The following is a 26,343-nucleotide window of genomic DNA, read 5'->3' on the forward strand; positions in this document are numbered from 1 at the left end:
CAGGGAACATTTCAGGCACCTACTCAATGCAAGTGTCTGACTTTAACCGGCCACATTTCAAAACATTCAATCAAATTGTTCGTTTTGACGGAGGAAAAAATTAAATTGGCCTCCGCGAGCGATCCACAACGTCGATTAATGGACAAGAGTTATTGATGATATTATATGGCGTCGCCTTGCGAAATATATTAATCCGTTCCGCATCTACTCGGCACCAACTCGCCACGATAATTCACTGCGAGCACCCGAAAGGAAAGTTACCCTCGCCGTGTCGGTGTGAATTCAGACCAGCCAATCCGTGCACAGAATGTGGGCCACTTTGGGCAAAGCATGCATTTCTGACCCGTTGCCTCGATTCCCTTGAACAGGTTATTTTATCACGAAGAAAGGAACAGTCGAGGAATGCACAGTTGGGACATCTGGGTGTAGATGTAAACCATCTCGGGATCCATGAGACACAGAAGCGGACGCACGCACACGTCCCCCTTCCGACCGGACAACGGCCGGCCGGGACCAACACAGTTGCCCCTCGCTGGGCCCCCCAGTGATGGGCCCAGCGAGGAGCGAGAGAGAGCACCCCTTGTGGTGCATCCAACGAGAGGAGGCACTCGTCTCCGACAGACACCTCTGCCCGACGCTCTCTCATTACATGCTGACGCGCCTGTCGGAGAACATCCCGGAGTTCGGGTCCACCGACTGAAGGCGCGCGGTTCATTCACAAAAATTAACTTCATTCACGTCTACTTTAGATATTTTAGTACCCTGCAAGCTACCGATAGGGTGTGTGGCAGGGGACGAATACACAACAGGCAGAATTTTGACCCGAATATGACCTTACCGCGGTGGGAATATGTTATTCTGACCTCTTATCGTTTTATACCTCAGGAAACGAGCAAACCGAAAGCACAACTGGTCATGTTAAATAGCTGGCGTTGAATCATCCCGGGCCATGATAAGATCTGGTGCTCTCCTGGCGTTTGGAGTGCAGAAATTCCTCTCTTGGGTGGCTACTACCGAGTGAGAGTCTTCATTCTGGCCGACGACGTTTCGATGGACGGCTCAGCAGTCGTCTTCGGGGTTGTCTTGGCCTGAAGAAGATGCCCGAGTCGAGCATCGAAACGTCTGCGGCGGCCAGAGTGAAGACATCCACCCGACGGAAGACCCAACAGGGATTTCTATAACCCCTGCCACACACCCTAGCGGGGTCTCGCGGGATAGTAACATCAGGTATATCATTTTATAACGTTCAGCATGTTTCATTCATCTTCCAGACATTTCTGCCGTACTTTTAATCTCCGGTATGTGAACCCGGAGCTAGTTTTTCCATCCATAAATTGAGATTTTGGCCTCTCCTCGAAAAACATGGAGTGTCACACAGTTTCTTCAACTTTTTATAGAAACGTTTCCAAGGACGGCGTGGGGCTTATGCACGACCATTCTTGGGCAAATAAGACATTAGGCGGTGGGATCCTTGCTATTGAGTGCTCCAGATTCGATTCATAATCAATGCGATAATTTAGCCGTTCCATGCCTGCCCAATGGTTGGATGAAAACTATCAATTTCGCGTATAAAGCCACAACGGTCGCCGAAAACACTTCGGTATGAACATGCATTTTTGGTAAAATACACGCAGTTTTGTTTTACGTGCAGAGCGCAAAACACGACATGGACTCGTTGCTCAAAATCCAAAAGTGGCGAGGCAGAAAAACCGCCGAATCGGTGCATTAAATATGAATTCCGCCCGTGTCGACGAGACTGGCGTCGATGATGAGCTGAAATGAGCGACGGGTGCGCATTTCGATTCGATCGATCCGCGTCGACGAAGAGAGAGAATCTCGACCGCACATGCTCGGACCGACCTGCCCTCTGCATCACCGCTCTAGTCGGAACGCGTCGCGTAGGAACCACTCGCGAAAGGGGCACCAGGGGGGGTGGGGGTCACCCTTAAATCAATGGGGGCGCGGGCATCCCTCCGCGCGTCTTTCGACTTCTTTCACGTAGACGAGCTTCGGTCGACCCGTGGGATCCCTCCGTCATGGTCGAAGGACGGCGCTAGTGATTGGACCATGAGGCTTCGACAGATCCCCATAGCGACTCACGTTCCGAATCCAACATCTCTGAACATTTTCCGACCCATGAATTGTCAAAGGAATGGAGAAAATTCACTGGATTCGTTAAAAATTGCATCGAAAACAAATTATGCGTGCCGAATATGTTGGTTAAGAGCCACTTGATTCACGAAGTAAATAGCAGACATGACTTTTACACCTAATACAATTGCAGGACACCCGAGTTTTCTTTAACGCCGAGAGAGTTATTACGGCACCAAATTTTATTGGTGGGTTCAACCACCGGGATTAGAGAAGAGAGGAATTGGCAAATATATATTCTGCATATTATTATCCCTGCGGGAGATAGCGGTTGTTATTTCCGACGCACACCGAACAAAATTTCAATATGGTATTTTTTATTTTTTTTTCGATACATACACTAGTAACATGAATTTTTCAACTAGATTCACTCATTCGAAGCAAACTGGATTCATTGATTCGAAGAAATTATAGGAAGAGGACAAAGAACACCTACATTGTATATACAGAGAGGATAATAGACGAGAGAAGAAAATACAAGAAGGTGGATTCAGAGCTAGGTAGACGGAAGTATAAAGAGTTAAATAATAATATGGCTGTAGAAATGTTTTCGTAAGGTTCTCTGGTATATTTGGGGAGCATTTGTTGAAAACAGTGGAAGAATTGAGTTTAATATGTTGGCTTTATCTAAACTACTTGTTACTTTATCCCCTTTTTCGTTGTTCATTGAGTTAACGATGGACTTTTTTCCCTGCACATCCCTGACGTAGGACCAAAACATCTTTGGGTTATCGTTTAAATGTTCACCTTATTTTTTGCTTTTGAATTCCGCTAGCGCCTTCTTGGCAGTGAACCTAGATGCTTTGTAATTCTGTAAGGTTTCGTTGATTTTATCAGGGGAGGGATCTTTAACCGCGTTTTTCATTCTGGCATGGCACGCCCTTTGCCGTCTTAGTAATTTCCATAATTCAGAGTTGTACCAACGGGGTTCCTTATTCTCTTATAGATTTACTAGGCAGGAATCTCTGTATTGCTGAACGTGTTATAGCAAGAAAATTATTCCAGGTATCTTCGACACTTCTGGTTTTGCTAAATTCGTCAAACTAAGAAAGGGACGTTTTAACTCACATTTTAAGCCATCATAGTCCGCTTTATTGAACAAATAAACCTTTCTCTTAGGTTTTTTAACTTTTTCTAAATCTTCATAAACTGTGAATTCTTTAAATTCGTATAAACTGTGTACACTCGTTAGTGCACGTTTATGTTAGTTGATAGTATTTGTATTTGCATTTATGTAAGTACAAATGGTTTTTTTCATGGACGTATCTTTGGCTGTAAATTGGCATGCTTTTGTAGTATTAATCTGTTTTACGGGCGGTGTCTTAACACCCCTTGTTGCTACAGCTTGCGGGGTATTGTGCGGTGCGGGGTGTGGATTTGGCGAGAGTGTGGGATCCACCTCAAACCAGGCTGACTACACCACTGAACGTGGTACAGAGAAGGGCCGACGGATTTTTGAAAACTCCTTACGAAAGAACCCAAAGCGTCGCACGTTCACCACAAGATCTGGGATTCAGATATGCGAAGACTCGAGAGATAGATGTAACTCAATGCGAAGATGTTACCAATCGAGTGGTTTTACTTCCAACTCGGGAGGAATAATGCAGTCCCACACTGGCAGGAGAACACAAATTGCCACAAAATAGGAGAAATAGACAGCCGCACGAATGGATTCGAGAATTTGTTTTTCACGTGCGCTTAAGAAATACACTCAACGGTGGAAATGGATGAGCCATGGACTGATTGAGGAAATTGATGGAGTGCAAGTTACGTTCCCCATCTTCATTCGTGGTGTCCTCACGACCGCCGCTCCACGCGCCACCGTCCGACGCGGATCCGTGCACGTGCCACCGTCTGTGTTTTGCCAGATCTTGCTGCGAGAAATTTAAGAGGGGAGGTAAAATATTCTTTATGCCGGAACACAAATACCTAAAATACAGCAATGAATGTTCATAGTCGCGCCTCTGTTCCACTGTATTTATTATTTAAGAATTTATATTGTTGCAATCAGGCAGTTGTGACGGTGGAATTGGTCAATATGAGATGCATCATTCAAAAAAAAGAATACATGATCCACGGTACAGTCAACAAATTGCATATTCGATCAGCACACCTGACGCATTTGCGACTAATACCACATTGGGCATGACTGAATTGGTGGGCACGAAGGCATGAGCGATAGCAAGATCTTGTCAGCACAACTAAAAACTACATTCGCGAAAGTGATGGCGGAAATGCGGAATGTACGCCTGTTCCATATTGGAGGGCATTCCAATGAAATTTTCGGGAGAAATAAAACACGTGGTAATTCTTCAAGTTACCGTCGAACCGTTACCGTCAAGACAAGTTCGCGTCTAGCACCCTTTAAAGTATGTCTTTAAATAGTGTGAATGAATGGAGAATTGAATTCCAAGCAAACTAAAACGCGATGATAAGTAACCAAACAAGCCCAAGGACACCTTCACTAATGCCTCGAGAATCCATGAATACCCGGCCGGCTCTGCATGCTCCCCACGGCGGGGCATTGTGCCACGGCACGGTAGTTCAGGAGACGTGGCATTTACGCCCGGGTAATGACGCACTCTCTAAAATGAGACGAGGCAGTCTTTTCGAAGTGAATATCGAAATGCGAAAACAAAACGTGAGGCAGGGTCGGCCAAGGGGCCTACGCATCTGCCGAGGGGCCCTCCTTTCGGCGCGCCGGTGAGACCTCTCACGCGGGCGGAAGGGGAGCCTCTTTCGCTCGGGGGGCCTTAGGCTTAGGGCCCTCCCTCTCCCCAAACCCCCACCACCCTCTTCTCGGGGCAGGGCAGGAGAGAAAGCTGGGAATCCCACGCCCCCTCCCGCGAGGGATTAAAGGAAGAAGAGGCCCTTCCCGCTCGGAATGGTCCCTTGCGGTTGCTTCCGGGAACTTCTTCCCTTCGGAGGGGACGGAGGTAGTCCCCCCCCCCGTGCACTCTCCGCCCTCTCGTCCAGAACGGCGGCCCTTTTTGATCGCGGGGCCCGCGTGTCGAGCAACAACGAGAGCGCTGGCGGCAGATTCGACATTTTTTTCGCCTCGGGCTTACATTCATGTATGTCATTATAAAAGTGCCCACGTACTTAGGCAAGAAGAGTAAGACCCGTTTCTAGGGGCGCAATACATAGAAGGTACGAAAAAAACAAGAGGGAGAATTTGATAATTATTATGCAAACAGGAACTACATTTTACCTCATAATTGGACCGAAATATTCCCGCCAATGCTAATCCGACGTTTCGTTCTACAGTTGAGAATAGCCCTTTTATACTGCATAATAAAATTAAAGCTTCACATTTTTCATCCAATAAGCAGAATTTAATTCTTCACTCGAACGCATCCATTGCAGGGTGCGTATATGTGCCCACTCAACCTTTGCAAATTTGCCAAAGGTGATCATTATTCGCAAAATAGGTGGTGCTTTTGACACGGCGTGCGGTGCATTGTGTAGATGCCCATGCGATGCAATGGATTCGCAGCGAGGGAGGACGATGATGCATGCCTCTGGCGGCAGTGGAGCAGGAGGAGTAGCTGTGGTTTGGCTGGTGACCCAACACCACCTCCCTTGCTGACCCCCATATGGGGCCCGAAATAAGAAGCCCAACAGATGATTTAACTTGTTTATAAAATGGGTTGAAGTGTGTGTCACAGAGTCAATTTGTCAATTCTAAGGAAGACGGTTAACACCGAAATATTGAAGATACGTGGAATCACTTCCTTGAGATGACGCCCTCTCGCGCAACAGGTTGTGCTCAAATAAACTTATAAAGGATAGCAAGTAATCCAGATTGTACAACGAGGAGGTTATAATAACACGCCTAATGCTATGTCACGCCAAGATGAAAAACACCCGGATTAAATCTCAAGCGGCGAACGGAATGAGATAATTTACGGTTATAAGATATCTTGGGCGAATGCCAGGAAAGCCATCAGTTTAGGAAAAGCTAAATTATTCCATTCCTTTCTTCAGAACGTTCTCATCAATGCCTCACCGAAAGTCCCCTAGAGCTTAAGTGATATTTTCCGCCATGTAACGCCGTACATTTGAAATACACACAGCTGAATAGAATGTTTGCTGAAAAACGTTACGCCCAAAGAATACTGCGGACTCCGGGTATTCACCCGCTCGCATATTCAAGGAACTAGCGTCGGAAATATCGCAGTATTAAGAAATCAAATTTACGACTCGCAAGTGCCCAGTTCCCAAGTACACAAGGTTCCCAGTGAATGGCAACGGGCTTATGCAACGCCTATTTATAAAAAGGGAGACAAGGAGGAACCTAGCAATGAGAGAGACATGTTTCCCTCACAGCCATATCATTCACGGTCATGGAACATACAGGTATAGTTGGTTGCTAGGTGGATAGCGGGATATCTCGATGGTTCGGAGTTGTTGATGAAGTTAGGCCACATTTGGAATCTTTGGAAGTATTTGGTATCCTTGGAAGAGAGCGTTGATAAAAGAATTAGGTAGTTCTCAGAGAAAATCCACCGGATTCGTCAAAAATTGTTCCGATGAGAAGGCGGCCCGGGGGTGGCGTCTGCCAACCCAGAGGTCGTGGGTTCGATGTTCGCCTAGGTGGGCCTTCCTTCACCTAGGGATTAGGTATTTGTAATTGTTTGCATTGCGATATACATATCGTTATTAAAAGTCCGATTTAAAGGTTAAATTGCTGCTTTCGGACAAATGCGAAATAAATAACAATAAAAAAAAGATAAGGGTCAGAGGTCTTTTAGGGGAATTAGGCAGGGAGCCCCTGAGATGCGAAGAGAACAAGTGAGACGGAGACTTTTAGAAAGGTTCAGAACAAACGAGTTTATCAATGACACTAAAGAAATTATTATGACCCCACATTATTTAAATAGGTTAGACCACGAAGATAATTCTTGCCGACGACGCAATGATATTGGCAGCCAATCCGATAGAGATGGGTTGGCTAATGACCTAAAGGCTATTCAGGAATTGTGAAAGGTATGCCAATTATAATTAAACCTTTAAAAATCTATTGTTATGAACTACTGGAAATTTCATCCCCCTACCCAAACTGCTTACAGCATTAATAATAGCATGAAAGTAAAATCTATAAAATACCTAGGTATCACTAATACCCGTGATCACTCGTGAGGTAAAAGTGATATAGACAGATGTGCGCAGAAGATAAACCGAGAATTGGGATTCGCCAAGACGGTGTGGGGGAAATAAGTACCAGTGACTTCAAGGGCGGAGACTGAGTTTGCATGTGCAGTGCAGTGACAGTAGAATTTCCCCCCCTTACTTTCCAATTCATCATGACGTATCCGGTCATGGCGGAGACATGTAAATGGTTGCAATTCATTTTTATTCCCTTTTTTCGTATAACAAATTACTAATTTATCTACATCTACATCTACATCTACTCAATACCCCGCAAGCCGCCGCAAGGGCGTGTGGCGGGGGGTGCTAGGACACCACCCATAATTTAGAAAAGAAAAATAATTAAAAAAAAAAATCGCATGCAATAACGACAAAATCATATATAAAAAAAAACATGGCATACATTCATGCATGAACACTTACACCCCACACACATGCAAACACTCAAAATACCAACTAACATACACATGCACCTGAAAGTATACCTAACATCTCTATAGTGTTTAATTTTGTTCCGACTTGTAAATTCAAAGTTTTTAATATTTCTAAAGTGACTTCGGTTTCTTGCTATTATGATTACTGATTGTTCGGGGAAAGAATGAGTATTTGTACCTATCTGTCTTGGAATCTATCTCCCTTAGTTTATCTTTGTGGTCTGATCTACCTAAGTAGTGTGGGGCCATTATAATTCCTTCAGTGTCATATTTAAACTCGTTTGTTCTGAACCTTTCTAAAAGTCTAAGCCTCGCTTGTTCTCTCCGCACTTCAAGTGGTTCCCAGCCTAAATCCCCTAAGAGACCTGTCACACTTGTGTTTTTATCATAACAATTTTTAACAAATCTAGCGGATTTTCTCTGGACTTTATCTAATTCTTTTTGCCAAATTTTCTCCCACGGATCCCAAATACTTGCGGCATATTCCAAATGAGGTCTAACTAGAGCAAAATAACACCTCTCTTTAACTTTTTCATTACATTTCCCCACCACCCGTTTTATGAAGCCAAGTTTCTTTAAAGCTGATCCGCATATTGTCCTGATATGTGCTCCCCATGAAAGGCGTGGTGTTAGAACAACCCCCAAATATTTAACTTGATTTGCCGTAGTCAATACTGAACCCTCTATTTTGTAGTTTATATCCTGTTCCTCGCTTCCTTTATTCCAAAATTTCAAAACTGCACATTTATCTATATTAAGTGTTAATCCCCATTTATTGCACCATCCCGAGATATTGTCTAAGTCTCTAGAGAGTAGCTCGCGATCTAGTTGGCTCCTTATTTCCCTGTATATCACCGTGTCGTCAGCAAATAACCTTAGATTGCTACTAACGTGTGTGCTTAAGTCATTTATGTATATTAAGAACAGAAGAGGCCCTATTACACTTCCCTGGGGGACGCCCGAAGTAACATCTCTCTCCGTTGAGCACAACCCATCTATGACTACTATTTGTTTGCGGTTTGACAAGAAGTCCCTAATCCAATTAATTATTTTCTCATTGATCCCATAGTATTTAAGTTTGTGTAACAATTTATTGTGTGGGACTTTGTCGAAGGCTTTTTTGAAATCCAGGAATACTGCATCGACTTGGGTGTTGTTTTCTCCCGATCTAAGTATATCGTGAATGAAGAGACCAAGTTGTGTTTCGCAAGATCTGCTTTTCCTAAATCCGTGCTGGTTGTGGATTAGTATTTTCCTACTATCAAGAAATTTCATAATGTTAGTGACAATAACGTGTTCCAATATTTTACAAGAGATCGATGTTAAAGAAATGGGTCGGTAATTGGTTGGTTTATCCCTATCGCCGCCTTTATAGATGGGAGTTATATGGGCTAGCTTCCAGTCGCGAGGCACTGAGCCTTCTTCTATCGATTTTAGAAAAACAATATGTAAAAATGGGGCAATGTCGTCAGCTAATTCCTTTAATATTCTAGCAGGTATTTCTTCCGGACCAGGTGCCTTGTGTGCTTTGATACTACGGAGCAGATGTACTATTCCCTGCTTGGTCAGTGTAAGATCGCTCATGTGTTCCCCGGGTGGGTGTGGAGGATCGTTTGGTGCGTTTGTGTTTTTGTTGTAGACGCTCTGGAAAAAATGGTTTAAAATATTTGCCTTTTTCACGCTATCTGTAATGATTTCTCCATTTTCCGTCTTCAAAGAGTGAACAGTGGGACGTTTACCCTGTATTTCCCTAACATAGGACCAGAATGACTTTGGATTTTCCTCAAGATATTCGCTTAGCATTTTAGATTTAAAAGAGTGTAGTGCTGTGCGCATAATACTTTTCGTCTTACTACGACATTCTTTTAGTAGCTGTTTGGTTGTATTCACAAAACTTATATCGTCACTTTTTAAACTCTTTTTGAAATTTGACTGTAGCTTTCTTTGCCTTCTTAATGCCGATCTGACTTCCCCGTTGTACCATCTAGGTTCCTTACTGTCGCATTTGAGTTTGGACGGGATGTACGTCTTTATTCCTTCGCGTAAAATATTTAAGAAATAATTCCAAGTGTTCTCTGTATTTGTTGTCAGTGTTTTTGTCTTGTATTCCGGTAATTTTATCTTTAAATATTCTCTTAGTCCGTTAAAATTTGCCTTGTTGTATAGGTATATTTTACGCTTTTCTTTGTTTATTTTGACGAACTTAGTTTTTAACTCCACAAGAATAGCCTTATGGTCACTGATTCCGTCTATTATTTCAATGTTAGTAATGATTTCGGGCATAGAAGTCGCAAAGATGTCTAGTATGCTTTGGCCCCGTGTTGGTGATTTAACTATTTGTTCTAAGGAGTGTTTTGTGAATATATGAAGGAGTTCTTGGCATGAATCTCTGTTTTTGGCAGATTTTCCCACGCAGTAGTTTTCCCAGTCAATTGACGGTAGATTTGTGTCACCAGCGATTATAGTAATACTGTTGCTTTGTCTGCTGCTGATAGTGGATATTTGTTCGTCGAGCTTGTGTAGGACATCTGTGTTAGAATCTGGGGGTCTATAAAATGAACACACGTATAGGCTTCTGTCGTTGTAGTCCTTAATGTTGCACCAAACGCTTTCTATGTCATCTACGTCGCATTCATATCGTTGGCTACTAAGATGTGACTTTACTGCAATGAATACTCCCCCACCCAACCTATTTGGTCTGTCCCTTCTGTAGAATTTATCATGTGAATTAACCCTTCTTTTGAATTAAGTCTTCCTCCGGCCTTCACACAAGTTTTCACGTTATTCGATAGGTTGAAACAACTATTTTCCCTTTCACTCCCATATCTTCCCTTCATCACTTACCCTTCCCACCTGGTGCTTGCAGGATATTAGTGTGTAACAACAGTGTATTGGTATTCATGTATATCTTTAGTATTTCTCCTCGTGCTTTTGCCGCGAATAGTGCACGGGAAAAACGAATGCTTGAATCTAGTATGTAGTCGACAGTCTCCCTCACTTATTTTGCGACAATTGCCTGTACTGCCGATCTGCAAGTACACGTAATTGAGGGTTGAATTGTATCTTCTATATTGGACGCTAAACCACACTATTATTATTTTTGCAGTAGTTTCATATTCTAAGCACGAGTCTTTGCATATCTGAAGGTTCTCGTCCCCTATCTTGTATTCAATGTGGTACGCATTTTGTGGTTCTTTCGTTTTCACGACCCTTCGCAGGCCCTTTTCTGCACTATCGCCGCAGACTCTACGCGGAGTCATAACAAACGACAACCATGTCCTTTCAACTTTTTTTACGCCACAGTTCCCGACTAAGCTTTTGATGGAGGTCAGCCTCTTCACGGCCCCTCCGTGAATAGTGTGCACGCCTTTTCCCCGCACGAGATCGGATGCGATGGCACCGCAATTATTTCACGTGGTCCACGATTTCATCGGAACACTTCCGAGTTAGTGGGTTGGGAAAGTCATTGCTCAAAGACTCGTGTTTTTTTCATTTTTTAAGAACAGATAGCGGCCGGCTAGCAAAAAAAGGCGGAGGTCTTACTCTATGAGCCGAAACGAACGTTGTGTGGTTTACTTTTCATGTTGTGAAAAGAAATTAAGCGCTACAATGTTTTTTAATATGAATTACTACTTCTCTATATCAAGCCGGAAAATAATTGTCTCTTCAGACTTCTCTGACTTCTCATTACACTACAGTACAACCTGTCTAATGAAACCGAACTTCTTTGAGGTTGGTCCGCATATTCTTCTCATTTGCGTGCCCCACGAAAAGTGTTATATAAAAGTTAGCCATTACTTACTTGGGTGGAAATGTATAAAGAGGAAAGTGCCATAATTGAATTATTTATCCTGTATGAGTTTCAGCGAACAGTATTTATAACTTAAATAAATTTATATATTTTTAAATTAAACCAATTAAACAGTTTTTTCATTTCCTCAGTATAACAATCCTAGGATTGGTTTACTGCAAACCCCCATTCTACTATATTTGAACACAAGGGGGAAATATTCTAGGGAGAATAATCTAGGTTTCCCGCTGCCTTCCACATCGCAGTACTGCGACCAATACCATGAACTATCGCCCGCATCTGTGGCAGCTACCACCAGTGCCTAATGGTGAAACTGCTGCCTTTCGCCATGGGTTCCGGGTACCTTTTTTAGTATGAGTATTTATCTCGCTGCCTCGTTCCGAAAAAGCATTAACATTAATTTTGAAAAATTTTGCCGGTCACGGGAACCAAACGAGTGACCTATTGTTCCACAGGGAGATACGCTACCTCTGGTCTACCCTCACCCCCCAAATACTATCATAAACCCGTTATTTATACCAGTTTATGGGACAATAGAATGTCACTTTCCTAAGTCGGCATCTTGGTCCACATGAAAGGCTTCAAGTAGGCAGCAGGGTATGAGATGTCACCGGATTATATCTCAAGCGAGGGCGAGGGATGGTTAATTTGCAAGGCCACGAATGCCCCGCGATCCACGGAAGGGGTGCGAGGGTGGGAAGTGGTCGTCGGAGGGGAAGTCGCTCGCGAAAGAGGCCCATCAGCGATTTAATGAGGGGAGGCGGAGAACACGTGTACCAAGTGTTTGGGTTCTGGGCTGGGTATTTCCCGGTTCCACGCTTTCGCAGCAGTTGTGCGGGGGGGCTGCTATTCCGGGTGTGCGACCCGTGGGTTTTCCCACCCCTGCGCCCCCCAATTGCCCCGCTCGCCATTCCCTTGCCCCCCCTCACCCGGGTGACACTTCTCGGGGCACGTGGGTTGAAATCGCCATTCACATGAGGGCGAATCCGAGGCGCGACTCTTGCGGGCCATCGCTATTTTTCCGATCCGCGCCGCCTGTGGTTGTTTCGCCGATTCCGCCGACTCAATATTGCACACGTCGATATTTCTCTGACGTAAAGCAAAAATAATTTTAGGCCATATTTTAAATATTCGAATAACAATTTATTTCCATAAGGCTTCGCGCATAATATTTTTATGTTTTTGGTCGACACTACTCGTTTATCATCTGATTTCTTATAAAGAACGAAAAGTAACGATTTTCCACCAGAAAAGTTAAATTTTACGACCGGGTTTCGATGTGTTACATTATCTTCAGGTCTTGCAATGCATCGAAACCCGGTCGTACAATAAATCTTATCTAGCGGGAAGAGGCCACTATCCTTTCTATATTATGTTCCACCACATCACGCCTCAAGCTACTCATTTTTTTCTTTTTTAGAATTAGAAAGATTTTGTCTTCGCTTTTAAACTTTTTTCATATTTGAGTGAATACATTGTCATAATTTTCAGGTGGCTCTGATCTCTCTGTTGTGCCATCTTGTTTCGTCGCGTTGGCATTTCTATGGAATAAACATCTCAATCCTGTCACGCATACCGTTTTAAAACGATTGCGCTCCGTGTCAGCTGATGCGAGTTTCCACACACTCAATGATGGAAGCTAGTAGTGTTTTAATTTCTTCCGAAGCCCATTGAAGTTCTCTTCATTCCATAGATGTCCTTAATGCTTCCATTTCATTACTTTCGCGAACTGACCTTTCAGCTTGCGAACTGCCCGCATGAACCCGGGGCCTCCGGTCAGTAGCCCAGAAGTCTAAAAATCTGTGGATATCACACACCGTTGGGAATTTCATTGGGCAAATTCTACCCCAATTCACTGGCCGAATATCGTCTTTCCAACGAGAACTTGATAAATATATGCAGGAAGTTTTGGTATGAATCGCAATTTCCTGTGGGCTTCCCTACGCAATATTTGTTCCAATTAATAATGAGCATTTTAAAGTGCACCGGGATTGATTGACATCGTGGCGTCACTCATCGCGAGAACACGGTCACGAGGCGCGCTCACTATTCCGTGATCACAGCTGCGACCCCGGCATTTGAAATCGAGAGCCTTTACGCAATCTGTCTCTTCTGCTCAGCACGCAAGACTGTCAAAAACAAATATTGTTATTCTCACGCACCTGCGATGTATAATCTTTAACATATCGCCCATCCAGGGTTTTGCTGAGTGCATCACTTCACGCCAACTATTGAGAATCAACTTGTTGCACAACTGTCTCCTCCATCGTCGATAGGCATCGACCATTTTAATTAATTTCCACTCGGGTTGAAGGCAGGATCATTGTGACCAATCAGAAACTTCGAAACGCATACAAATGAATAGCACCCTCAACGAAATCTGTTCCCTATCTTCGGTCACCTCAAATGTCACGTGTCCTGCCGGAATGAGATGTATTTTTTTACGTTTTCCTTCAACTTCGAATGTCTCCAGAGAATTACTCAGTCAAATTGATTCATAATTATATAAAATAATATTTCTACAGCGGAGATCGTATTGTCGTGATGGCTAGCGCATTGGCTTTCCACCCCTAAAGGCCCGAGTTCGGATCCCGGTTGCGACAGGAATTAATCCGCGGTGCCCCGATCCCTGATTGTGGGTGCCGTGCGCTACAATTCACAGGTTGAAGGGGTCCTGGCGCGGCAGAACCCCTGATCGCGCATAGAGACGGGATAGCCGTTTCTCGTCGGGCTGGCGCCAACCAGGTGGACGGCCTTCCCTGGTGGTCGGCTCCTCAACCACGCGAGGCTGGACCACGCCCGGCGCATTTCTCACTCCGCGTCTCCACAACACTCTCATTCAAGGTACGCCCATCGACCACAGCCCCCCCCCCCCAGCACCTAATCGAGCTCCTAATCATCTGTCGGCCGGCCAACGCATTGGCAGGGCTGGGCGTGTCACCGAGTCTCTCGAAAGTGGGCATGGGAAAACCTTGGAAAAATCAAAATGGGAAATCACCTGGAATTTCGCAGTGAAGCCTGGAGAAATTATGCTATTTACCAGGAGATATCAAGTTGAAGGAAAAAGGAAGAGTGAAATATTTTCTCCAGTTGAATTCAACGTGAATAACTAATGCTGCCATTATTTTCTTTCAACCTAGCAATTTTCAATGTCTTATTTATTCTGCAATGATGGAAAGAATTGTGCGCGACACCTACGTGCATTGAAGGAGCATTAGTGCAGCCAATCACTAAACAAATGCCTGCCTACAGCCGCTGCGCGCACTACAGCTGAATAGAAGTCGTGATGCTCGTCCTTACTTCTTCGTGTGAGAACAATGCCACGGTGACGGATAAATACTTCATTTTAGGGATGATTTGTCCATCCAAACCGACCAATGAGACAAACTCCTCCAACATCAAGGAGCGCTACAATATTCCCAATCGATAAAAAAGAATTTCAAAATCTTTCCATTGTATTTTTTGACTGTGAATACTCAAGGAAATGCCAATTCAACACGAGGCCATGATTGCGTCATTCAGTTCGCCACGATGAGCTTGCATCGACGAATTGCATTTCCTGGAAGTTAGTAATTAAAAAATAAACGGAAAATATCATTGAACGGTTTACATCAATCTAATGCTTTAAAAATTCAAAATCTCCGCAATAGGATTCCATGCGACGTATTCATTATATCGCTAGTTGGATTATGAGTATATATAGGTGAGCCATCATATTTTGGAAACTATTTTTATTAATTCGCAACTACGCATGAATTTCTATGGTGTTAGAGCTGAGCTTCTGAAACATTAGCGGGAGTAAAGTGAGCATTGGCCACAGGGGAGACTAGGTAGCCCCGAACCTTGAGAAATGATTTGTTCCATGGAATCCTGGAACCAGAGAACCATTGGATCGCTGGCCGCTCTGTAGCAGGTTATCTTAAGCAGGTTGATTTTTTACGAAGTGCACCCGCGAATGGCCGTCACACCACTCCTTCCCTCGTCTCGGCGGGGAGTCCTATTTACAAAAAGTTTCCTCCATATAATTCCACCATTCCGTAGTCAATGGAAATAAGAAGAAAGGGGATTTGGTAATCTAATATGGAAAAGGTGCTTTATTAATCAAGATATCCCAAACCATTCTTTCCAAATTTGTAAAATAAATTTGAGTTATGCAAACTCAGGAACGTACCCTAGTTACGACTCCATTTCAAATACTTCCTCAAATTGATAATTTAAATAGTTGGCAACACAACACCAAAAAATATGACTTAAGAAAATTCGAACTCCCTGAGAACGAAATGATATCGACCGCCAGCAATCACCAATTGCCCTAATGTCTCAAAAAATAGCCAGTATGGGAGACCACCTGCCGAGCGACCCCAAGGTGGTTTGCAGGGCAAGGTGCAGAGGCGAAACTTGAGTAAATAGTTTGCACGGTAAACACGCCACGCAGATCGGAAATCGTTCAATCTAACGATTTTCAGTCAAATGACTATCCAGTGGTGTTTATTTGCTCAAGAGAAATTCTATCATATTACCTCAGGCAACGATCTCCTAACAAAAAACATGTCCACCTTCAACAGTTTCCGTTTAAGGTATAACGGCGGATTGAACGTAACTTCGCGAAGACCCACATCTTTCAAAGACTCGTGCCTTTTTGTGATCATATTTACGAGAAGTCTCTGCTCGAAATACATAGGATTCAATGCAATGGCGCCAATTGGTTATGATAATTTAAAAAAACCTCACACATGAAATAGCGAACAAACAAGGCAGTAATTGTGACCGCCGAAATAATAATCCGTCCCTTTAATGAGGCCCCCCGAATTCATCAACATTACCCGCCAAGGTAAGCGGCGAACGAAAGCGGGTTAGGCGGGTGCGACGAGGGAGGGAAATCCTAAGCAATTCGACGGCGCTGAACGACAACACATCTTAAGGTGTAAAGATCAATTAGCGAGAAGCCCTAAAACTTCGCCTGGGGGATCGAAGACTTCCAGAGTTTAACGCACCACGAATGCTGCCCTGTATCTTTAATCTTGGCATTGACAGAGGAACGTCTCATTCCGCAGGCCGAGGGCAAGGCTGTCACGTAACCCGACCGATTGGGCATCGTTAGCGCATCGGAACTCATTTCATTCCATTCAGGGCTCTAAGGGTGCATCGGGACGGGGGCGGCGTAGGCAAGAGTGGTTCCGCGGCCAGGAACCCAGCTTGATTGGAAAGTCGGGGCAGGAGGAGAGAGAGGACTCCGGGGCGTGGGAGTGGCGGTCGTGTCGTGCTCCCCCGCCCACTTTCCCGGAGCACCCGGAGATGGCAGCCGGAGGAGGAGGAGGGAGAGGGGGTGGAGCATTCCGGTGTGCACGAGAGAGGAGAGTGGAAGTCGGTGAGAGGGAGATTCGAAAGCCGACGACGGAAGTAAAAGTGCGTGATGCGCGTCTCGTGACGCTGCCCCGTTTCACTTCCGCGTCATTCGGCCGCGCGTGAACGAAGAGCGCTCTTCTGGCAATGGGGATGGGAAGGCATTACCGGAGTCACGTGCAATGACCGCAACTGCAACGCCCAATTATTTAGCGAATCAATCATGGATGGAAATGTTTCCGGGGATCGATAGTAAAACACATTATATTTCCGAAATTAAATTTAATCCACAAAAAATTTACCAAATAATGTCATTTATTGAGTCTTATATATATAGTATATATATATATAACTTTTATTACAGGCCGGTATATTTATAATATTTTTATTAGGTAATCTTCCCGTTAAGGTAGGTTTTTGATGGACACAGCTCCCAAATAAATATTTTGACTCCTAGCAAAACAAAACATCCTACTCTACATCAGGTCCCTCTTCAGCTCTGAGTACTTTCTTCCTCCCTTCATTCCGTCCAACATCCCTATCCTCTTCCTTCCCTTTCCTCGTTTGCCTAACATTCTCCCCTCAATTACAGTCTTCAACATCCCACTGCCGGTCAACACCCCCTTCATCCACTTTTCCTGCCTCCATAGGATTGCTCCCAACAAACCCCTCTCTTCGCTCACCATACCAAGTACTTCCTCATTTGTTTTCTTCTCTGTCCATTACTTCTCCATTCTTCTCCAGACCCACATTTCAAAAGCCTCCAGTCTACGTCTATCCTCCTGCTTAAATGACCACGTTTCCGCACCGTACATAGCTGCGCTCCATATCAAACTTTTTACGAGTCTTTTCTTAATATACGAGTACTTACTCAAAGTGCCTGTCATCAACTCCCTCCTTGTGAAAGCCTCTTTGCCTAGGGCAATTCTTCTCCTTACGTCCCTGCTACTATGACCATGTTGGTCCAAAACACTTCCGAGATACGTAAACTGTTCTACCTGTTCTAGTTTTTGCCCTCCTATTTTAATGTTTAACTTAGCCTTTTTCTTTCTAGAAAATTGCATAACCTTTGTTTTATTAATATTAACTCTCATCTCATACATGTCGCACTGAATTTCCAATTCACTAAGTAATGCTTGCAACTCCTTGGCTGACTGACAAACTAAAGCTTGATCATCAGTGAACCTAACTGATTTTACGAATTCCCCGCCCACTTTCATTCCTACCTCGCGTTCTTCCCATGCCTCTTTAATCATTTCCTCTGCATACAGGTTGAACAGCAACGGTGATAATGGGCAACACTGCCTTGCACCTCTTCCTGACACTGCCCATCAAGACTCCCCGTTCCCCATATACACCTGAGCAGTCTGAGACATATACAGGTTGCGGATTAGCCTCCTTTCCCTCCAATCTATTCCTATTTTATTCAATATACTTTTTAGTTTTCCCCAATTCACTCTATCAAACGCTTTTTCGAAATCTACGAAACAGGCAAATACCTCCTGGTTGTGTTCTATATTCCTCTCGATTAATAATCTAATTACTGCAATAGCATCACGCGTACCTCTTCCCTTCCTAAACCCAAACTGATCATCTCCTAAGAATGTCATCCACCCTCACGGCCGTATTTAGTGCCATCTTCCTTAAAGCCCTTTATATCTCATCGTCCAGTATGCCTGGACCTAAGCTCAGTAGCAGTAGCTCAGTGGGTAGAGCGTTGGACTATTGACCGGAGGGTCCCGGGTTCGATTCCCGGGAAATGCACTCTGAGCACCAGCAGCTCCACCCAAGCTATGTGATTTTTCGCGTATAAAATATGGCTGTGGTTATATATATATATATATATATATATATATATATATATATATATATATATAACCACAGCCATCAAGGTAGTATATATATATATACTACCTTGATCAAAAAGTTCCCGGAATAACCACCGTGTGGCGCTCCCATCGTTCCGATTTGAGTTCTGTTTTTTTGTTAAATTGGTACATCTGTTGTTGATATTCCCTTTAAATCTTAGTGTCATAACTTGACATTTGCAAAAGTTACGTAGCCAAGAGTACATCTATCTCTGTGTGTGTTGGCGATTTTTTACAATTGCAGAAATGGATTTAAATTTGCAACAACGAACTTGTATTAAATTTTGCGTAAAAAACGGATTTAGTGGCGCACGGACGTTGGAAATGTTGGAAAAGTGTTTCCGCAACGATTCTCTAAAAAAAACGGTCGTTTACCAGTGGCACGAGCGGTTCAGAAGTGGTCGTGAGTCAATCGAAGATGATGAACGCAGTGGCAGACCATCGACATCGAAAGTCGGTGAAAAAATTGATAAAGTAAAAGAAATGTTGGTCAATAACCGCAAATTAACCATCAGAGAAATAGCGGAGGACTTGAACATTGCCTATGGATCCGCCCAAGACATTGTGGTTAATGATTTGGGTTTCCGTCGTGTAGCAGCAAAATTGGTGCCAAAAGACCTCAATTTCATGCCAAAAAGAGACCGTGTTGACGTCGCAAAAGACATGATTTGCGAGGCTGAATCCGATCCCACATTCATCAAAAGGATCATTACTGGAGACGAGACGTGGGTTTATGAGTACGACACGCAATCCAGACATCAGGCAAGTGAATGGCGTTCACCAAATGAGCCGAGACCAAAAAAACCACGTCGTTTTCAGTCAAAAAAGAAGGCAATGCTGACGGTTTTCATGGATTACAACGGTGTAGTGCATCATGAATTTTTGCCAGAAGGCCAGACAGTAAACAAAGAGTATTATTTGGGCGTTATGAGACGTTTGCGTGAAGCAATTCGCCGAAAGAGACCAGAAATGTGGGCAGAAAACTCGTGGATTTTGCACCATGATAACGCACCGTCGCACAGTGCTATCATTATTCGTAATTTTTTGACGAAAAATGCAACAAATACCATCCAACAGCCACCGAATTCACCTGATTTGGCTCCCTGTGACTTCTTTCTGTTCAATCGAGTTAAAAAACCATTACGGGGAACGCGTTTTAGCAGCCGAGAGGAAGTAATGGAAAAATCGCAGGAAGCACTGATGGACATACCGAAAACCGAATATAAAAAATGTTTCGAGGATTGGATCAAGCGCTGGCATAAGTGTGTTGCAGTCGATGGGGATTACTTTGAAGGGGACAATATAGATTTAGATGAATAAACTTGTATTTTTAATTTTCTGAATAAATTCCGGGAAATTTTTGATCAAGGTAGTATATATATGTATATATATATGTATGTATATATATATATATATATATATATATATATATATATATATATATATATATGTGTGTGTGTGTGTGTATATAACAAACGGCAATATATATATATATATATATATATATATATATATATATATATATATATATATATGTGTGTGTGTGTATATATAACAAACGGCAAACGAGGGGTTTAGGGTATCTGTTGGGCCTAGGGACTACACACTCCCGTTCCCAAGGTCTTAACTTTTCGTGATAAATGTTTTCAAATAATGTCGACTAAAATTAAGATGGACCAATTAATGAACCTACTACTATTACCTACGCCCGGCAGCATTCGTTTGCATATTTGAATGCGTACGTCACAAAAGCTATCACTTTCAGAATTGCAACAATCGAAATATTTAAATTACATAGTTAGCATGACACGACTGAAAAATTAATAACTTGGGCACTGAATCGATAATAAGTATATAATAAATGTGAAACTCCAATAGCCGTAAACAGTTTACCTTTCTAAACAAAGTAAAAATGAAATTAGTTGGCTAGCGGCACAAGTCAAGAAGGGGTAAAAGGTAAAAAAAAAAGGAGAGGATAAGAAACGTATTCACCTTTCTTGGCCGTAAGAGCTCATTTCTATCAATACGATAATAAGTACATTATGCGGAAGGTTGACGGTGGACATGACGAATTACGCAACACCAAGGTGCGATGCGTAGCGAAGGAGAAGGTCCCTATACTAAATTGCCCTTATCTAAGCACTAAGCATGTTGTGGCCAAACACAGCACTATTACCCTGTTTCTTCAACACATATTTTTAGCTTTGATTATCAAAACGCGAAAATAATGTGAGGAAGCAGAAAAAATGGCAGGACCACAGCAAGCTTGAATCAATGACGAGGGCATTACTGCTTCGGTCGGCAAACTCACTTGATGTACGATAATTAGCTATTCACAATGAGTGCCTCAGGAACACTACTTTTTACTGTTCACTTTCAAAGGCCTAGTTTTTATATTAGCATACTTTCTGAAATTCGTCGCGCAAAAAAATGCTGACGCCTTAGAAGTGAAAAGAATCATGCATGTTTCTATGGAAATTTTTCTCCTAATAATAATTTAAATAATTATCGCAAAACATATTGCTCAGTGACAATACTCAAGAGCAAATAACGAGCCAATTTTAGAAATAAATCGCTAAAAAACCTTGGCTAATAATTCTTTACTAGAATACCTGAAATCAACGCAATGTTGCAATGATTTGTCCTCACTCAGTCGTCACTGGTTTTGACAACGATGGGGTTTGCCAATTTATAGCTATTGCAGGCTCAAGATGCATCTTTACGACGTTTAACGCTCTAACAGGCATCGAAATCTCCGAAACCATTGAAAGCATCACGTTCCGAGCTATTTTCTCGGAAATTAATTCCGTCACTTATATTTAATCGCGATTGAAAATCGTCTCAATGTTTGCAAAGAACATGAATCAATGCTCGTACAGTAATGGTTATTAGAAACGTATAATCACTGCGTCTTTTGTGACTAAATAATCTCATGCAAAGAAACATTATCCACACGGCTTTCTACGCAGGTTAGTATATATATGTGTGTGTGAATATATATATATATATATATACACATACATATATATATACCATAAACACAGTAATCAACCCAAAGGTCGGTTTGGTAGGTCATGGTAGAGTTCACCCAGAACTAAGCCCTACATGAAGACGTACATCCCGTCCAAACTACGACAAAATGCGACAGTAAGGAACCTAGTTGGTACAACGGGGAAGTCAGATCGGCATTAAGAAGGCAAAGAAAGCTACAGTCAAATTTCAAAAAGAGTTTAAAAAGTGACGATTTAGTTTATGTGAATGCATCCAAACAGAAACTAAAAGAATGTCGTAGTAAGACGAAAAGTATTATGCGCACAGCACTACACTCTTTTAAATCTAAAATGCCAAGCGAATATCTTGAGGAAAATTCAAAGTCATTCTGGGCCTATGTTAGGGAAATACAGGGTAAACGTCCAACTGTTCATTCTGTGAAGACGAAAAATGGAGAAATCATTACAGATAGCGTGAAAAAAGCAAATATTTTAAACCATTTTTTTCCAGAGCGTCTACAATAAAAACACAAACGCACCAAACGATCCTCCACACCCACCCGGGGAACACATGAGCGATCTTACACTGACCAAGCAGGGAATAGTGCATCTGCTCCGTAGTATCAAAGCACACAAGGCACCTGGTCCGGAAGAAATACCTGCTAGAATATTAAAGGAATTAGCTGAAGACATTGCCCCATTTTTACATATTGTTTTTCAAAAATCGATAGAAGAAGGCTCAGTACCTCGCGACTGGAAGCTAGCCCATATAACTCCCATCTATAAAGGTGGCGATAGGGATAAATCAACCAATTACCGACCCATTCCTTTAACATCGATATCTTGTAAAATATTGGAACACATTATTATCACTAACATTATGAGATTTCTTGATAGTAGGAAAATACTAATCCACAACCAGCACGGATTTAGGAAAAGCAGATCTTGCGAAACATAACTTGGTCTCTTCATTCACGATGTGCTTAGATAGGGAGAAAACAACACACAAGTCGATGCAGTATTCCTGGATTTCAAAAAAGCCTTCGACAAAGTCCCACACAATAAACTGTTACATATACTTAAATACTATGGAATCAATGATAAAAAAATTAAATGGATTAGAGACTTCTTGTCAAATCGCAAACAAATAGTAGTCATAGATGGGTTGTCCTCAACGGATAGAGATGTAACTTCGGGCGTCCCCCAGGGAAGTGTAATAGGGCCTCTTCTGTTCTTAATGCTCATTAATGACTTAAGCACACACGTTGGTAGCAATCTGAGATTATTTGCTGACGACACGGTGGTATACAGGGAAATAAGGTGCCAACGAGATCGCGACTATATTTCATAAACTACGAAATAGAGGGTTCAGTGCTAACTAAGGTAAATCAGGTTAAATATTTGGGGGTAGTTCTAACACATATAAGGACAATATGCGGATCCGCTTTAAAGAAACTCGGCTTCATTAAACGGGTGGTGGGGGAAATGTAATGAGAAAGTTAAAGAGAGGCGTTATTTTGCTCTAGTTAGACCTCATTTGGAATATGCCGCAACTATTTGGGATCCTTGGGAGAAAATTTGGCAAAAAGAATTATATAAAATCCACAGAAAATCCGCTAGATTCGTTAAAAATTGTTATGATAGGAACACAAGTGTGACAGGTCTCTTAGGGGAATTAGGCTGGGAACCATTTGAAGTACGGAGAGAACAAGGGAGGCTTAGACTTTTAGAAAGGTTCAGAATAAACGAGTTTAACTATGACAGCGAAGGAATTATAATGGCCCCACACTACTTAGGTAGATCAGGTACAGATAGATACAAATACTCATTCTTTCCCCGAACAATCAGAAATCATAATAGTAAGAAACCAAAGTCGCATTATAAATATTAAAAACATTGATTTACAAGTCGGAGCAAAGTTAAACACGGCAAAGCTGTTAAGTAAGCTTTCAGGTGCTTGTGTATGTAAGATGTAGTTTGAGTGTTTGCATGTGTGTGGGGTGTAAGTGTTCTCGCATGAATGTATGCCATGTTTTTTGTGGATGTATGGATTTGTGGTTCTGGCATGCGGTTTTTTTTCTTTTCTAAATTACGGGTGGTGTCTTAACGCCCCGTGATGTAGATGTAGAAGAGGGTACTCCTAAGGGTTCGGGGAAACCCTAGCGGAAGGCAACCTTGCGGCGGCTTGCGGGGTATTAAGTAGATGTAGATACGGCGTGTAAGTATTCACACATCAGGGTAGGGGAGCCAGTTTCTTTCCCTGTGCCGGTTATGATTTCTAAGGAAAACCTGATACCCGAAAAATCACATAGCCTGGGTGGAGCTGCAGGTGCCCAGAATGCCTTGCCCGGGAATCGAACCCGGGACCCTCCGGTCAGCAGTCCAACGCTCTACCCCCTGGACTACCGCGACCCACTATATATATATACTTGTGATAATAAATATATCCATACAAGTCATGATCCGTTCCATTGAATTGTCGGCGACGCAAACGCCATTTTCGGTTGAAAGAAGGCATGGACTGAGGGAGAGAGCTACTTAGGGCTGGTTTAAAAGAAGAGAAAACGTAATACGGTACTCACCGGAGGTGGTTCGGAGCTGAACGACGGAGCATATTCCTTCACCGAGGCTGTCGATAGCGAGTCCGGAGATGGAAGTTGTATCACGGACACTCCTCCCTCCGCCATTTGTTGCTTCGTGTCCATAGTAACTCGATCGAAACCTTTCAGCTCTGCGGTTCAAAGCGCTCTCTCCTCTTGGTCAGGGCGGATGCCTCGCAGGCAGTGAAGGACTGGAGGATTGCTGCCTGGCCCAAGTCCTTGAGAACCTCTCGCCGCTGTGCCTGTGACGCCACTGAGTCTCTTTCGCCCGTGCCTCCGCAGCTCTCTCTTCCCGGCGACGGTGATGCACGCGGAGGATCGCTCGCTTCCCATTGGTCGGTGGGGGAGAGCAACCCCCTCCCCTCGCGGGCAACCCTTTTTCCCTCGCTGCCCCCCCTCCCCGCCTCCTGCCCTCCTCCCCCCCCCCTTTTTAACTCTCTCCCGAAAACGCCTCTCACCTCCTCGGGGGGCAGTCAAACCTTCCACGAAGCGGGTCACGTGGCCACGAACCCCCATTCGTGAAAAACAAAACTTGTTACTGTCGGTACCGCACTGTACTCGTTGTGACTGCCCTTTAAGTGCACGCGGAAGGGCGGGAAGGTTTCAAGTGACGTCGAAAATTAACATGCAGAAAGAACTCCCATTGACGAAAAGAATGCTCCTCGTGGTACGTTTACCATTAGTACTCTACTTAAGAATTCCTCGGACAAGGGAGGTTATTCTTAGGACAGAAGATTCCTCGATGGGATTTGAGTGAAATTCAGCCAATGCATAAGCAACCCGACACTTGCTTTTGGGGAAAACCTCACTCAGGAGGAAAACTAAGCGCGCGTCCCTGAGAAGCCGTAGGGCGGGTGGAATTAGTGCCTTCGCAGTGTGCAGTCGTCCCTTTCGCAGCCAGCGAGGGAACCCACCTGACCAGGGAATCGCTTTGCTTCGACGGCGCTGTTATAAAAGACATCATCCGAGATTTGAAACCGGGACCCTATTGTTCAGGCGCCGAAGCCAGCTTCACGGAAGCCATTAATGCGGCTTCCGAAGGTCCACGTCTACACTTCTCCCTGCAATCTGGCACGATGTATCGCGTTAGTGCTCCCGACCTCTGGCTTATTCCGATTATTCTTTTTACACCGAGGTGTATGATCCGCAGTAATTTTTTATGTCTCAGGAGTAGTTTAATTCTATAAGGTGTAACGGTCTTAATGAAGACGTTATTATTTTCGGGTTTTCCACCCTATCACGATGACACTTCATTTTGTTTATATTTCCAAAAATATTTTCGACGTTTATTCAATTATTTTTTAACAACCTATATTACCACGTTTATGATTTTATTTGAGTCATCCTCAATTAAAAATTTTAGGAAGAATAACTATATAATAAAATCTCTCTAACATACCTCATATTTAATATAAAATACGTATTTTAAAATAATTATTGGATCAAATCAAGCGAAAACTAATAAACATGCGGGCTCATGACACAGTGTGTTCGACCATCAGCAGGTAATTTGTAAAAAAATACGAGGCGTGTTAAAAAAGTGACGGGAATGTCGCTATTTCATATGGTGCACGGCTTAGCACACCATGGGTTCTTGCCTTAAAGTCTAACGATCGAAAAAGAGTTCTACTTACAAGTTGAACGCCGTTTGCGTGAAGTAATACGAAAAAAACGCCCGTATTTGTGTGGAAAAAATTCATGACTTTTGCATAAATTCGTGAATTATTGCTTTTGTGTGAATATTTGGCCAAAAACAGCACTATATTAATAATGATGTCGACGCCTCCATACTCGCCAGCCTCCATGGCTCTAAAGAGGGACTTTAATCTTGTTTCCAAAAATAAAGAGCTATCGTTAAAGGACCATCGTGGTTTTACAAGCACAGATGAGAATAAAAACAAACGCATCGCTGAGAGAGAGAGCTGGAAGCTATGCCAAATATGGAGTTCCAGAAGTGTTTCGAGAATTGGAAAGAGCGCTGGCAAACAAGTGTAT

General features: G+C 43.2%; 1 protein-coding gene across 1 annotated transcript in view; it reads right to left on the bottom strand.

Annotated features, from left to right (window-relative positions):
- The window catches only part of LOC139699834 (ataxin-2 homolog), a 107,045-nt gene extending 82,439 nt beyond the window's left edge, over positions 1-24,606 (bottom strand). The window contains exon 1 of the mRNA XM_071598268.1: positions 24,331-24,606. Coding sequence (XP_071454369.1) covers positions 24,331-24,453 — 123 coding nt within the window. The 5' untranslated portion in view covers positions 24,454-24,606. The remainder of the gene's footprint in view (positions 1-24,330) is intronic.
- Positions 24,607-26,343: the final 1,737 nt, after the last annotated feature.

This window comes from Hetaerina americana, unplaced genomic scaffold (assembly GCF_022747635.1).
Source record: "Hetaerina americana unplaced genomic scaffold, ioHetAmer1.1.p SCAF_92, whole genome shotgun sequence".
NCBI lineage: Eukaryota > Metazoa > Arthropoda > Insecta > Odonata > Calopterygidae > Hetaerina > Hetaerina americana.